Here is a 13,750-nt window from a genome sequence, read left to right on the forward strand (position 1 = left end):
GAAGAACAGGCATGGTCATGAGGGCCAGAAGTTGAGCGCCTAGCGCGGTTGGGTGAAGAGCCAGGTCTTCAGCATCTGCTTAAAGCAGGACTCGGAGGGGGCCTGCTGAAGCGCTGGGGGCAGGGTATTCCATAGTGCCGCCACATTGGCTGAGAAAGTTCGTCCTCCCAACCACGCCCTTTTTGCTCGTGGAACTGCAAGCTGCACGCGGCAGTTGGAGCGGAGAGAGCGGGCCTGGGTGTATCTCGGCAGCCTGGCTTTTAGGTAATTTGGGCAGGTGCCATACAGAGATCTAAAGGCCAACGTGAGTGCCTTAAATTTGATCCTGCTGGCCACTGGTAACCAGTGAAGTGAGAGAAGGTGCGGAGAGACCGAATGCTTAAAAGGGATCCGCATTAACAGTCTCGCAGCCGCATTTTGAACCAGTTGCAACTGCTGAATTAGGTATTTTGGTAGGCCCAGATAAAGGCCGTTTGCGTAATCCAGCCTCGATGTCACTGTGGCATGGATTACTGTTTTTCAGCAGTCCTCTGGTAAGACTCGCAGAATCTTCCGAAGATTCCTCAACTTACACAGACAGCAACCAACTACCTGCTGGATGTGCGAGGCAAAGGACAAACTGTCGTCCCACCGCACCCCTAGATTTTTTGCCGTTTGGCTTCGCGAAGGGGCCTGTCCCATCTCCGCCGGCCACCAGAACTCCGAGGGTGGAGGGGAGCCTTTGTCAAAAAAGATCACTTCCGTCTTGTTTGCATTAAGTTTTAATTTGTTTGTGTTCATCCAGCACGCGACGTCTTGGAGACAGCCCTTGAAGCTAGAAAAGGACGCCTCCGACAACGGAAACACCAGTTGGGTGTCATCGGCATATGAAATTGCCTTGACCCCCCAATTGGCAATCAGCGTAAAAAGTGGAGCCAGGTAGATCGTAAATAATAGTGGGCTGAGTGCCGACCCCTGAGGGACGCCACAGCTGAGGACCTTAGGTGTTGAAGAAACGGTCCCCAGCGCCACCTTCTGGGTTCTCTGAGTCAGATACGACTGTATCCACCCCAGTGCCTGGTCCTGGATGCCTACCTCAGCCAGTCGCCTCAACAGCCTTGCGTGGTCGACAGTATCAAAGGCAGCCGACAGAACCAGGAGTATCAGCATTGCTGAGTTTCCTGAATCCATCGACCACCTCACTGACTCTGCCACCTCAATCAGTGCTGTCTCAGTGCTGAAGCCGGGTCTAAAGCCTGATTGCGTCTCATGCAATATCCTATTTTCTTCAATAAATTTACTTAACTGCCGCTGGATTACTTTCTCAAACATTTTGCCTGGCGCTGCCAACAAAGAAATCGGACGAAGATTACTAAGGTCCATGGGATCCCCATTAGGTTTTTTCTTTAACGGGAGGAGGGTGGCGTGTTTCCAAATCATCGGGAACACCCCTGAAGAGATGGACATATACCAGATGTGCTGTATTGTGGGAGCCACAAAGTCAGCCATGGTGCTCCAAAGCTTAGGTGGACATGGGTCATCAGGTGACCCTGCCTTACAAGGACTTAGTTCCTGCATAACCGAGTTCAGATCTATCTGCTGGAATTGTGCCAGAGTTTCACCAGCCGCCTCTTTGACAGCCAGATCCGTCTTCACCGTTCTTCTCTCCGGGCCGAAAGACTCATAAACTCGTTTAATTTTGCAGTCAAAAAAATCTATCGCACAGTGTGGCCGACGGGGGGACCTCCCTCTCAATACACCTGGGTTTGAAAAAAGACTGTACCACCTTAAAGATTTCCTTACTCGAGTGTTCCGCTTTTTTGCCTTTCTAACAGCCTTCTGCAGTTTTTTGGAGGCTTACCTTCAGTATCACTCTTTCTGGTAGATACTCAATCTAAACGCAGATTTCTCATCTTTAGAGAGGATTTTTAAGCATAGCCCCAGCATGCCGATAAGTTACGTTGTGTGGCTCAGCATCGACTCTGTTCCAGACTGGAAGTGACACCTGCAGCCGCATATAAACACAACCAATGATTGTAGTTTTTATCTTGACATTCTCCGCACTCTCGAACCTTTTGAGATTGCAAAAAGGTTATTTCGCAGAACGAGACGGTGGTGAGGAATTTGTGATTAGAGTATCCACCAAAAAGAGTGTTTTCTTGTTTTTCCGATGGATACTTTCAACCAATCTTCCCTCTAAATTTGCCTCTGAGTGCAGCAATAAAGGATTTCTATGCACTGCAGCCAAAGCTGTGTACATTGAAGGCATGTAACAACTCGTTATACAAGCAAGTGTAGCAGACTGGCTACCATACTCAGTGGTATTTACCACTCTAAATAGGGCCAGTGAACAAAGGTTGCGGTCAGCACGAACAGTTAGAGCGAGGATTCTTTTAATGCCAATGACTCAAAAAAAGTAGGACCTTCAAATCATTTTCAGCAGCTGTCATAGGTGGCAGGGAGTCTTACACTGGTACACACAAGATCCTTCTGGAGAGCCCACCTGCGATGCAAACTGTTAAAACAAATTTAAAAAAAGAACCAAAAAACTTAAGTTTTCATGGTTACATTTCCCCATATCCCGACTCCTAATCTCTATGCCTTAAACTCCAGAAGGGACCAGGCTTCGGCATGCCAGAGGCATACACTGTCAAACATTTCCAAAAACTGTCCTGTGACACTTTCACATTTTGCCAAAAGGCCTTGAACGGGACGTGCTCCAACATTCCTATTATCACCCACAGCTGCGCATGCGGAAGTCTAGAGGGGATCAACCGCTTTCTGATCTAAAATGCATCACTACATGTCCATAGAGTGAAAAGCTTGGCATCGATGGAAATCAGGATGATAATGAAGCAAATTCTGCACAGAAGCTGTAAAAATAAGGGCAATTATTTCACAATATCTGGGCTATACCATGTTAAAAGCAGGTGGCTTGATAGGAGTTATGACCACAACTCAGAGACTGCAGCAGGAGAAAGACAGGGTAGCCGAGTGTTCACGAACACATTTTTGTGAGTGATGAAAGTATTGCTCACTGTTTTGCCAGCCAATCAAAAAGCTCACAAATTGTCATTATGAGATATGAACAATAGTTACTTACCTGTAATCTGTGGTTCTCCAGTATTGGTGTCTTTCATAGATTCACATGCCTGAATCATTCCCCGTCGTCGGAGTGGGAGTCCCACGGTACATAAAAATAGCAATAATATGCCATAATTATACAGTAAATATTACTAGAATAAACCAGGAAGTAAAATAGCCCAACTACAGTAGGAGAAAAACTTCCACATCTATGACTATCATAGTCATTTTGTATAGACCAAACTACAGCCAATCAGGCGCCAGCACCCACCAGAATGTTCTCCCCAGAGGCTCAGGCTCTCAGATTTTCTCGCAAGGAGTGAAGGTAACCTAAAATAGCCTAAAAGAGCCTCTGAGGGGAGGTGGGCGGGTTGCATGTGAATCTATGAAAGACACCAATACTGGAGAACCACAGATTACAGGTAAGTAACTATTGTTCTTCTCCAGTATTAGGGGTGTCTTTCATAGATTCACATGCCTGAATCAGAGTAGCTAGCAGTACATCCTTGTCAGGCAGATGAGCATGTTTGTCAGCTTGCCAGTGAATAGTACGTAAAACAGTATAATTGAAAATACACATCTTGTCAACGTATAGTAGAATACAGTTCTGCAAGCAAAATTAACAAACATGGCATAAAAGAGCCTGACAGCTAAAAGGAGGTGGGAAACAGAGGCTCACCTTATTTGAAAAGGTTCCGCAGGACTGCTCGACCCACAGACGTATCTGCTTCGCTGACTGTCTCCAGACAGTAATGTTTGGTGAATGTATGGCGACTAGCCCAAGTAGCCGCTCTGCAAATTTGCTGAATTGGGACTCCAGCAAATAAAGCCGTTGATGAAGCCATTGCTCTTGTGGAATGAGCTCTAGGAACTGTCTGCAGCGGTCGTCCCGCTTGCGTATGGCAAAAGGCAATGGCAGACGAAATCCATCTTGCAATTGTCTGTTTAGAGACTGCCTGCCCCTTACGAATAGTCCCGTAAGTGATGAACAGCTGATTGGAAGAGCGCAAGGAGGATGTTCTCTGCAGATAGAATTTAAGACATCTCTTGACATCCAAGGTATGCAATGCTTTTTCTGCTTGTGATTGCAGATTAGGAAAATATGTTTTCAGAATTATAGGCTCATTGAGGTGGAATTCCAAGGGTACCTTGGGAATGTATTTTGGATTAGTGCGGAGCACTACAGAGTCGTTTGTAAATTGCAGAAAAGGCTGTTGGATTGTAAAGGCCTGGAGGTCACTGACTCTTCTGGCGGATGTCAACGCCAGTAACAAAGCCACTTTCCATGAGAGATATTTGAGGTCAGCCTTGTGAATTGGTTCGAAAGGATGACGCATAAGTTGTGCCAAGACTACATTGAGATGCCACATCGGTGGAGGTCGGCGTGTTGGAGGAAACATTCTAAAGAGTCCCTTGAAGAATTGTTGTACAACCCTAGTCGAGTACAAGGAAGTAGCACCGTCTTGCCGATATCTGGATATCGCTGCTAGGAACACCTTTAAAGTTGCGTGAGATAGACCTAATTTTGCCAAATGTAGAAAGAACGGTAGAATCTCTTCCGGTGTTGCTGAAAACGGGTGAAGCCCATTTGCCTGACACCAAATGCAGAAACATCTCCATTTCAGACTGTAAGTCCTTATTGTGGACGGTGCCCTCGCCCTGGCCAGTACCTCTTTGCATTCTTCTGGGATGTTCAAGTGGGCGAACTCCCGGTATTCAGGCGCCAGGCTGCTAATTTCAGAGATGCTGGATCTGGGTGACAGACCTGACCGTCCTGCATACTGAGTAGATTCGGGACTGGATCTAATTGAATTGGTTCGCAGTCTGATAGCAGGAGGAGTTCCGTGAACCAATATTGGCGTGGCCATCTGGGTGCAATTAGGATTAGTCTGCACTGTTCCTTCTTCACTTTCCGCAGAACTCTGGGAACAAGAGGGATTGGAGGAAATTCATACGCATAACTTAGGGACCAGTCCAGAGAAAACGCATTCCCTTGAGAGTCCTTTTGGGGATGCCAGCTTGCGAAGAGCTTGCATTTGCTGTTGGTCCTTGTAGCGAAAAGATCTATGTCTGGGCGACCCCATAGTCGAAAGATGCGCTCCACCGTCTGTTGGTGAAGCTCCCACTCGTGAGTGGAGACCTTCGTTCTGCTGAGCGTGTCTGCCAAGACATTCTCTATTCCTGGAACGTGTACCGCTTGAAGATGTACATCGTGTTCCAAAGCCCACGTCCACAACTCCTGGGCTTCCTGGGAGAGGAGGAGAGATCGAGTTCCCCCTTGCTTGTTGACATAGTGCATGCTTGTTGTGTTGTCCGTCTTTATCAACACATTGGAACCTTGGATGACTGCATGAAACGCCTTGAGCGCCAGAAAAATGGCTCTGAGCTCCAAGCGGTTTATGTGCCAACGTTGTTGCAGGGCAGTCCACTTGCCACTGATAGTGAGGCCTTGAAGGTGCGCTCCCCAACCCTCGAGAGAGGCATCTGTCGTGATGGTGAGGCTTGGTGGCTCTTGGAGAAACGCACACCCCTTTTGAAGATGCCGTTTTTGCATCCACCATCTGAAAGAGTTTTTCATTGTCGGTGTGATCCTGATCATATCCTCGAACGTTCCTGAGACCTGCAGCCACTGCTGGGTCAGTTCTTCCTGTAGAGGCCTCATTCTGAGGCGACAGTTCGGTAGCAATGGGATGCAAGAAGAGGCCATCCCCAGAAAGGATTTGAATATCCGAACAGAAACTGACTTTTTTGACAACAGTTTCTGTGCCATGTCCCTTATCCTGAGTTGCCTTTCTTCCGAGACAAAGGCTCGAAGTTCCTGAGTGTCCAAAGTTGCTCCCAAGAAGGTTTGTCTTTGTGACGGTTGCAGTTTGGATTTTTCGTGGTTGATGGAGAGGCCCAGGGACTTGAACAGGTGTAGACATAGTTGCAGATGCGACTGAACGACTGCTCGAGAACTGGCCTTTATAAGGCAGTCATCCAAGTATGGGAATATTTGGATTCCCTGTAGCCGGAGATGCGCCGCCACTGGAGCCAGTACCTTGGTGAAAACTCTTGGCGCCGACCGTAGTCCAAAAGGTAGAACCTTGAATTGGTAATCCCTGCCAGCCACCCTGAAGCGCAGGAACTTTCTGTGACGTGGTAGAATTGGAATATGGAAATACGCATCTTGGAGATCTAAAGTGACCATGTGATCCCCTGCTGCCAAAAGATGCAATATTTCCTGGAGCGATAACATTCTGAATGTCAATTTTCTCAAGTATTTGTTCAGAGCGCGAAGATCTAGAATCGGGCGCCACTCTCCATTCTTCTTCCTTATCAGAAAGAATCTGGAGTAAAACCCCATTCCTTTCATCTTTTGAGGCACGCTCTCGATCGCTCCCTTCTGCATCATTATTCTGATTTGAGCAAATAATTCCTTCAGGTGAGCTGGGGGGGGTCCTTTTGGAGCAACGTTTGGGGGAAATCTCTCGAATTCTAGGGCATGACCCCTGGATACTATGTCCAGGACCCATTTGTCTGATGTTATTGACTGCCAACTTGAGTAAAATTTGGATATTCGCCCTCCAATTTTTTCTTTTGAATAGGGCAGCGGTGGCGGCAGGTGAAAAATGTCATTGTCTTTTATCCTTTCCTCGGTAACTCGGTACCCTTGTTTTGGGGATAGGAAGGCTTTCTTTGGTTGTAAGACTGATAGCGTTGAGTCTGGTACCTTTGGTTATTTTGCCTGTAAGAGGATTGCTGGCCATATCCACCTCTGGTAGAGGACGCTCCCCGTCCTCTCGCTCCACGAAAGGGCGGCTTTCGGAACTGAAGAGACACTAAGGATTTCGCAGTTTCAGAATCCTTCTTTATAGTTTGCAAGGCTTCTTCTACTTGAGGTCCAAACAGATATTCACCATCATATGGTAGATCTAGTACCTTATGTTGAACTTCTTGCCTAAAAGAAGTAGATCGCAGCCACCCCTGCCGGCGAAGAACTGCAGCTCCTGCCAGCTGCCGAAAACCTGTTGAGGCCACATCCACAGCTGAATCAATAATCTCCTCCGAGATTCTTTGGCCTTCATGCAGTATCTTGAGCGCCTCAGTCCTTGAAGTTTCAGGTATAAGATCAAGGTATGGTGCGATATCGGACCACATTTGCCGGTCATATCTTCCCAATATGGCCAATGAATTTGCCGCTCTAACTGTCGTAGCCGCCATTGTAGAGACACGTTTTCCAATAGAATCCAAGCGTTTGCCATCCCTGTCAGGAGGGGCCGTTAGCTGGGACGAAGGATTTCTAGCCCTCTTCTGTGCCGCTTGAATTATTACAGAGTCCAGTTTAGGCTGTCCTATAAGGCACGCTGGAGATTTGTCTGGAGCCCTGTACTTCTTCTCCAAACGTGGTAGAACTGGAGGAATGGATGCTGGTGTTGCCATGACCTTAATTCCCTCCTGCCAGATGAAATCAATAATGGGAATCGACTTAACCTGTCGCTTTGGTTGGTCTTTAAAGTCATAAAGAAAACAATCTTGTTCTTTATGCTCCATATCGATATGAAAACGTTTAGTGGCGCGTTCCATCAAGAGATGGAAGCCAACCACATCCACTGGTGGAGAAATCGAAACTGCTTGGCGCGAAGGGGAAGGTGTGTGCTCCTGATATTCATCCCACTCCGACTCATCTTGAACCTCACCTTCCTCCCTTTGTTCCTCCTCCTCCGAAGACAAAGGGTCGGCTCCTTCCGCATGTACCTGTGAAGCAGGCGATGCAGGAAGCACTGGCTGCAAAGTTGGTGTCGGCACCTCAGTATTAGGAGTAGTCGGCTCTGAGCCCGCTTGCTCTGAAGGTGGGAACCTCCTGTAGTAATCGTCCAACATGTATTGGAGATTGGACAATAAAGCCATAGGCATTTGAGTGAGTGGTATGGAGTCCACCTGGGATGGCATCTGCACTTCTGGATGATCTTCCTCCTGTTCATCCTCCTTCAACTGAATATTCAATTCAGAAGGACTTGTAGCCACTCCAAATCTCTGATCTGTCTCCTCCTCACTATCAGAGTCCAAAAGGCGGTCAGGAACTTGCGTCGTCGGTTTTGGTGTGACGAAAACCGTAGACGGAGACCATACTTGCAACGCGGTACAGGATGAAAACTGCGGCGTCGACGGTGCGTTTTCCAATTCAGTGGCCGATATTGTCGGTGCCTTTGAAATTGTCGTCGACTGGATGGACTTCGTCGACGGTACATCCTTCGTGGACGGTACCCCCTTCGTCGACGGTACGTCCCTCGTCGACGGTACACCCTTCGTCGACGGTGCGCTCTTCGTCGACGGGACGCCCTTCGTCGACGGTATGCCCTTCGTCGACGGTCTCGTCTCCGTCGACGGTATGCTCTTCGTCGACGGTATGCTCTTCGTCGACGGTATCTTCGTCGACGGTATGATCGTCGATGACTGGGTGGCCGTCGTCGACGGATTGATCTTCGTCAACGGGATTTTAATCGTCGACGTGGAGGCCTTCGTCGACGGAACGCTAGTCGTCGTCGGAATGACCTTCGTCGGCGGCAGCGCCGTCGACGATATTGTCGCTGACGATCTTTTCGACGACGGCAAGGCTTTCAGACTCGATGTCGACGAGGAATCGCCGACGGCCGTCGTCGACGAGATAGGCCTTACCGTCACGTAAACCATAGTTGGGGAAGACGCCGCCGTCGTCATAATCATTAGGAGATGAGAAGGTCATCGTCGACGTAGATGACGCATCGGCGGAGGCCTTCGTCGACGAACTGACAGAGGAAGGCGTCTGAAAAGATGAGTCCTGAGAAGAACTCTTGACAGTTTTTTGAGGCAAGTTCTTGGCGGGCTTTTTATGAGACGAACTCTCCATGTCTTTGCCTGAAGAGGCAGCCCTTGAACATGAAGGTTTGTCAGAACCTCTTGGTGGTTGATTTTTCTTAGCAACCTTAGCCTCAGAAGATGGTTGATGTTCAGATGCAGGCCTCTTCCTAGACACAGAAGTGGAACCTGAGGCAATACTGTCAACATCAGACACAGCTTTATCAGAATTCTTTAGCTTTTGTAGCCACAAAAGCAATCGACCTTCTCTGTCTCTCTGGGTCTTTGGAGGAAATTTCCTGCAGATCTTACAGTCTTTGACTAGATGATCTGGGTAGAGACAATATATACATTTCTCATGAGGATCCTCTTTAAAAAGCCGGAGCTTACCACAGGATTCGCAGGCTCTGAAAAGAGACTTCCTTGAAGACATTTCAACTGGAAAGTAGAGATATAACACAAGAAACTGAGCAGAGCTCAGGGAGACTCCCTTCACACGACGTGCGGTAGAAAATCTGAGAGCCTGAGCCTCTGGGGAGAACATTCTGGTGGGTGCTGGCGCCTGATTGGCTGTAGTTTGGTCTATACAAAATGACTATGATAGTCATAGATGTGGAAGTTTTTCTCCTACTGTAGTTGGGCTATTTTACTTCCTGGTTTATTCTAGTAATATTTACTGTATAATTATGGCATATTATTGCTATTTTTATGTACCGTGGGACTCCCACTCCGACGACGGGGAATGATTCAGGCATGTGAATCTATGAAAGACACCCCTAATACTGGAGAAGGTCAGCTCCTTACAGTGATGAAAACACCTACAGTCTGCTGCTGCTTAAATTAAAAACATATACTGTAGAAAACGCTTGCTAAGCTTTTCTTATTTCACTCTCCCTGGCCCATGTTATTTCTTATTCTGTATATCCCCTTTGTTTTCGTTAGGATTCATTTATGACACTCTGTTTTTTATTTTAGTGGGATTGCAGATGAGCACCATAGACTGACTCGTACCCCAAATATTAATAAATGTGTTTTTTGTGTTTCCTGGCATATTGGACTGATCTGGAGAACCAATGAGATGGAAAGGACAGGGAGGCAAAGGCATCAAACAGCACCATTCATTGAGTGGTTTAGCCAGACCTTGTTTTAAAGAATGATGGGACTAGTAGTTTTACTTTGCCAGTCATAACTACGACCTACAATCTGCAACAGCATTGGCACGCTTGGCTCAACAAGCAGGAATGGCTGAAAGTCTTTTCTATTACATGGCAGAAGTTGATAATGTGAATATTTAAATAAACTTCTGCTTTTGTGTGTTTGAGGGAAACATCTGGATGTTCATGTTTTGTATAAAATAGTTTTCCGCCATTTAGATTATTTCCTTTGGTTTTCAATTTTACCATTAATCACTGTAATCACAGAAAGGGGGAAAAGGAATAAAGAGTACAAACTATATAATATAGTTTCCTGATGAATTACGATTTTGCTTGGCAGGTCCCATTAGTTAAACATAAAGAAAACAAAAAGGCAAAGTGCATCAAGAATGCTGTACAGCATCGTTAAAAGTTACGGGTAAATGCGAATAGGTCCCATTGGTTTTGCTAATGCATATTTGTTATGTTAACAGTGTGCAACACATGTTTCCCCTATCCCCCCTGAGATGTCCGGGATATTGTAAAGTGCATGTACTTAGTGGCGGCGATTTGAATAAATTGTTCATTTCTAGCTTTCAGTCATATTCTCCATTACTGACATGAATATTGAATAGTGATTTCTGGCAGTATAAATGTGTCATTGCTGTTATTCTGTTCAGTTTGCTATGAACCTTTAATCATTCTAGTTTTATTCCTGACCAATGTGTTTCTTTGAAATAAATAGCTTAACATAAATGACAAATTGCAGAGCAGGAGGCATTAGAAAGAGCCGCCAGTTCCATCCACGCAAGCCCCCCCCCCCACCCACCCCCCAGCTGGGCTCCGACTGCTACAGCCCTCGCAAACCTCCGAGGGGTATTGGGAAGAGCCTGCTTCCATCAGAAGTACCTCCTTTGTCCCACTCAGTTCAGAACCTCTCCGGACATTGCTGTGCAGAAAGACAAACATTAGCTTCTGGCGAGCTTCCAAAAAGCCTTTGGATCCTGGGAGAAAGCAGAGTGCACACAACCTGTTTCAACCGCTGACTCCTCACTTGAAGAACAGATAACAAAGTAGTATCACCCCAGGTGGTGGGTCTGTCGAATGGCTCAGATCAAAAAAGTACTGCAAGATCAAATGACCAAAATGCCCTTCCTGTCGGGCCTGGTTTTCAAGGCAGTAATGCCTCGGGGACAAGTGCACAGATGCTCACATTGAGGCATGACAAATATCCAGGACAGGCACTCCACATGCAAATGAAGTGGTAGCAGTCTTGGAATATGTTCTTAATCCTCCTGGAGGCTGCTTCTTAGCGAGCGGATAGCAGTTCCTAATGCAGAGGGCTATCCGCCTGGACAAAGTTCTTTTTTGTACAGTCTTGGCTTTCTGTACCCCAGAGAATCCCAAAAAGAGCAGATCACTCTCCCCCCACCCAATGGTCTTTGGTATGATGGTTGTGAAAGGTCAGTGCTATTTTGGAGTCCATATAATGGAGCCTCATCCCCACTTTTGAAGAGGGAGATGAGGTGGGATAAAGAACGTTGGAAGTGTGATGAACGGTCCAACATGAACGTGAGTCACAACCTGTGGAACTAAGGCCACTCTAGTCCTCAGCCCCCATTTGTCCTGAAAGCAGGTGGTGTAGGGGAGATGGAATTTAAGAGCTTTAAGTTCACTCATGCAACAAGCTGAAGTTATTGCAATGAGAAAGATCATCTTCTGATTCAGGATAATTAGAGGATAGCTTTACATCTGCTCGAAAGGGTACACATAAGATAAGTAAGGACAAACTTAAGGTCCCACTGTGATATCACAAAGGGTTTAGGAAGAAACATGTGGGCTAATTCACTAAGAAATGACTTCAAAACAGGTAATTTGAAGAAGGACAGTTTGTCCTGTATACGTAAAAATCCAAACAAATAAGTTAATAGTGGCCACTGCAAGTCCTTGCTTGGGCAAAGACAAAAAACAACAATAGATCCACCAGTTTGGACTGCAATGGGTCTGGATTACGGGTGCCACACCAAAGCACAAACTTGTTCTAATCAATCATATAATTTGTAAAACGCACTACTCACCCGTGAGGGTCTCAAGGCGCTGGGGTGGGGAATGCTGCCACTGCTCGAAAAGCCAGGTCTTGAGGTGTTTTCTGAAGGTCAGCAGGTCTTGGGTCGGCCATAGGTGGATGGGGAGGGTGTTCCAGGTCTTTGCGGCGACGTGGGAGAACGATCTGCCGCCTGAGGTCGATCTTCGGAAGCGGGGGACTATAGCAAGGGCGAGGTCGACGGAGCGGAGCTGGCGGGGGTGTAGAATCGGAGTCGTCTGTTGAGGTACGTTGGTCCGGTGTTGCGGAGTTCCTTGTGTGCGTGGGTGAGGAGCTTGAAGGTTATCCTCTTATTGACCGGGAGCCAGTGCAGGTCTCTCAGGTGGGTGTGATGTGGCTGCGGCGAGGGATGCAGAGGATCAGGCGTGCAGAGGCGTTCTGGATGTGTTGGAGCAGTCTCATGACTTTGGCCGAGGCTCCTGCATAGAGGGTGTTTCCATAGTCCAACCTACTGCTGACAAGGGCCTGGGTGACTGTTCTTCTTGTTTCAGTGGGGATCCACTTCTAGATCCTACGAAGCATGTGGAGGGTGTTGAAGCAGGAGAAGGAGACGGCGTTGACCTGTTTAGTCATGGATAGGGTGGAGTCGAGGATGACCCCTAGATTGCGTGCGTGGTTGGTGTAAAGCGTATTTTATTTATTTATTTATAACATTTTATATAGCGCGAACCAGATCTCAAAGGATATCAGAGCGCTTTACAATAAGTTGGAAGAGAGGACAAAAATGAAATATAAACTGTGTTTGTAGAAAGATATCTACCCGAAAGGAGGAAATCCACTACTTCGAGAGGTAGATCAAATGCCGTCAACTGCCTTCCCTCAATCTCCACGCATGCACATGTAGATTGCGTAGGAGCAGGTCCCAAAACCTGCTGCTCTGCTGAAGCGACAGAATCTTCCCAAAGCAACAGCCTGAAAGGAGGGCAGATGCTCATGCATATAATTTCAAAAAGTATCACATTCTCCTGGCCCAAACCGGAGGGCTCTTGACTGGGTCCAGGTGTTGGGGGGGGGGGGTGGGACTCCAAGTACAGTGCAGGGGGCCCCCTCACGTTTCGTTATGCCACTGAACCTGGGTGGTATTTGATATGGGTTTCAAACATTTTCAACTTGGGTTCAACTTCTTGCTGGACACTGGATTGGGGGGATTAAGACTGTTCCTGCATGTCCCACCACTAATCATGGAATGTATTTCGATTCTTCTTGGGTAAAAAGAAGTAATTTCAATAACAATTTCACAGCATTAATAAATCATAAAGACAGAGAACAGTACATTCAGAAAACTGTAGCATTTGCATAACAATCTTACCTTCAGCAGTGTGTTGTAAAGTAACCTTGATGCAGCGTACTCGAAGATCCAATATAAGATCTTGGATTGTTTGCAACATATCGTTCGGAATTTCAAGGGCAGTTAGAGATTCATTGCAAAGCCTAAGGAATAAAGCATTTAAAAAATAAATTGGGTGGCAACCTCCAGGAATAAATACATAAGAGTATCAATGTGCACTTAATTGTTATCTCCTGTAAATAGATAATAGTTTGCCATTAATTGCTGCACCAGAATAGGCCTCTGAATATACCACCAATTTTCCAAAGGGAATCCTTATGATCCCGACAACGACTGAAGTCAGCC

General features: G+C 46.7%; 1 protein-coding gene across 4 annotated transcripts in view; it reads right to left on the minus strand.

The window, feature by feature from the left end:
• EXOC2 (exocyst complex component 2) overlaps nucleotides 1–13,750 on the minus strand; it is a 1,143,674-nt gene that overhangs the window by 418,270 nt on the left and 711,654 nt on the right. For all 4 annotated transcript variants that reach the window (XM_086965054.1, XM_086965056.1, XM_086965057.1 and 1 more), the window contains one exon: nucleotides 13,427–13,548. In XM_086965054.1, coding sequence (XP_086821180.1) covers nucleotides 13,427–13,548 — 122 coding nt within the window. The remainder of the gene's footprint in view (nucleotides 1–13,426; nucleotides 13,549–13,750) is intronic.

The sequence above is a fragment of the Lissotriton vulgaris genome, chromosome 4_1 (genome assembly GCF_964263255.1).
Source record: "Lissotriton vulgaris chromosome 4_1, aLisVul1.2, whole genome shotgun sequence".
Lineage (NCBI taxonomy): Eukaryota > Metazoa > Chordata > Amphibia > Caudata > Salamandridae > Lissotriton > Lissotriton vulgaris.